Below are 2191 nucleotides of genomic sequence, written 5' to 3'. Positions count from 1 at the left end.
TCCACACCCCTCTCCTCTCCTTCTTGTACCCAGTACAGTTCTCTCCATGCCAGCTACTCTCTGCACTTGGAAATAGAACAGAGAGATTGGGAAAAGGGGATGGTCCCTGGGCAGGGGAGGAAATTGGGGAAGCTTCGTTATGCAGCTTGCCAGCCTCCTTTGCTCCCACTTGGTAGTGCTACAGCTAGATAGTTAAAATCGCCCATCTAGGGAAAATGCAAGGCAGCTGGAGCACGGAGGCAAGGATACTCAGCAGCCTCTGAAGGATCTTGCCCTTACTAGCTTAACTGTGTCTCTTCCAGCAGGTGAGGGATTGGGCAGCGAGGAGGAGGAAGAGAGTGAAGAAGAAGATGTCCAACAGCAGGACAGTCCTGAGGTGGTGGAGCTGGACGCTAGCATGGTCCCCGGCACTTGTAAGAGCCTGCGATGGAGGGTGGTGCAGCAGGTTGGCGGTGGCAAGGTCCTGGCAGGCGACGGCCCGCCGATCATGGTCCTGCAGAAGGGCTACGAGTGCGAGGACTGCGGCAAGGTCTTCAGCTGCAGCTCGCACTACAGCAAGCACCGACGCACGCACACCGGCGAGCGCCCCTTCCGCTGTGGCGACTGTGGCAAGAGCTTCAATGTCAGCTCCAACCTCTACAGGCATCAGCGGGCGCACGCCAGTGCCAGCGCCACCCCCGTAGCCCCCGCCCCCGCCCTGATGCCCACCCGCGGCTTGCCCTACCAGTGTGCCGAATGCGGCCGGTGCTTCCGCCGCAACACCGAGCTGGTGACCCACCAGCGGCTTCACACTGGCCGCCTGCCCTTTCAGTGCGGCGATTGCGGCAAGAGCTTCTCGTGGAGCTCCCACTTTGCCCGGCACCTGCGGATCCACACGGGCGAGAAGCCCTACCCCTGCAACGAGTGCGGCAAGCGCTTCAGCCGCAGCTCCCACCTCTACCGGCACCAGCGCACCCACGGCACCAATGCGGCCGCCAACGTCACCCGGGCCTACATCTGCACCTACTGCGGGCGCAGCTTCAGCACGACGCTGCACTTCGACCAGCACCAGCGCACCCACCGGGGCCGCAAGCCCTACAAGTGCACCCTCTGCGGCAAGGCCTTTGCCGACGGGCTGGCTCTGGTGAAACACCAGCGCTTGCACCTGATGGGGGGCGACCAGAGCCACCAGTGTCCCGAGTGCGGGCAAAGCTTCGGGGGGCGCTCGCAGCTGGCCCGCCACCGCCGGCTCCACGGCACCGCCGACAAGCCCTACGGCTGCGGGGAGTGCGGGGAAAGCTTCGGCACGCGCAGCCAGCTGGCCCAGCACCGGCAGCTCCACCTCTCTGCCGACAAGCCCTACCACTGCGGGGAGTGTGGGCTGAGCTTCACCTGGAGCTCACACTGGGAGCGGCACCGGCGCATCCACACCGGCGAGAGGCCCTACTCCTGCGGGGACTGCGGCAAGCGCTTTGGGCGCACCTCCCACCTCTACCGGCACCAGCGCACTCACGCCGGGGGCCAGCCTCACGTCTGCCCGGACTGCGGCAAGAGCTTCAACAGCACCTTGCATTTCCAGCGTCACCAGCACACCCACCATCTCGACCCAGACGGCGCTCAGCTCCCCGCCCACTCCTGTGGAGACTGTGGCAAGCCCTGCGCCGACGCCTCGGCCCGGCTCAAACGCCAGTGTGGGCGGGCGGGCGAGAGGCCGTACCCCTGCCCCCAGTGTGGGCGCCGCTTCCGCAGCACCTCCCACCTTTACCGGCACCTCCGCAGCCACGCCCACCGGGCAGGGGAGACTGTGCTCATACCAGCTTCCACACAATGCAAGAAGATTGAACCATGCTAAGGAGCCAGGCCGGCTCGTCCATCCTAGAGAGCACTGGGCTCCATGGGGCGGGGGTGGTGCGCAGGGGTAGTAGAGACGCGCCCTGGCTTTGGCAGGCCTTCAGTGTTCCTGAGAAGAATTCCCCAGGTGTAAGAGTCCAATCCAAAGTCCATTGGGGGCCGTTACTGTCCAAATATGCTCTTTGGCCCAATATTCCCGTTTGATTTCTGAGGTAAAAAGGATGTCAAATGCAAACCCACCAGACTAATTTAGGTTCCCATAATAGCAGGCAAAGCTTCACCTAACTTTTTATCAGGCTCGTTCTGTGGGAGAAAGTATTGTGTCAAACACAAAAGGTTTCTCACACCAGCACCTTCCTGG

At 62.7% G+C, this 2191-nt stretch overlaps 1 protein-coding gene across 1 annotated transcript; it reads left to right on the top strand.

The window, feature by feature from the left end:
- Positions 1 to 700: 700 nt before the first annotated feature.
- Positions 701 to 1831, top strand: LOC134395475 (zinc finger protein 418-like). Its single transcript, XM_063121637.1, has one exon. The coding sequence runs from the start codon at positions 701 to 703 to the stop codon at positions 1829 to 1831; it is 1131 nt and encodes a 376-aa protein (XP_062977707.1).
- The last annotated feature ends 360 nt before the right edge of the window (positions 1832 to 2191 follow it).

The sequence above is a fragment of the Elgaria multicarinata genome, chromosome 3 (genome assembly GCF_023053635.1).
Source record: "Elgaria multicarinata webbii isolate HBS135686 ecotype San Diego chromosome 3, rElgMul1.1.pri, whole genome shotgun sequence".
Taxonomy (NCBI): domain Eukaryota; kingdom Metazoa; phylum Chordata; class Lepidosauria; order Squamata; family Anguidae; genus Elgaria; species Elgaria multicarinata.
The sequence above is the reverse complement of the archived record's forward strand: the minus strand, read 5'-3'. Positions and strand labels throughout refer to the sequence as shown.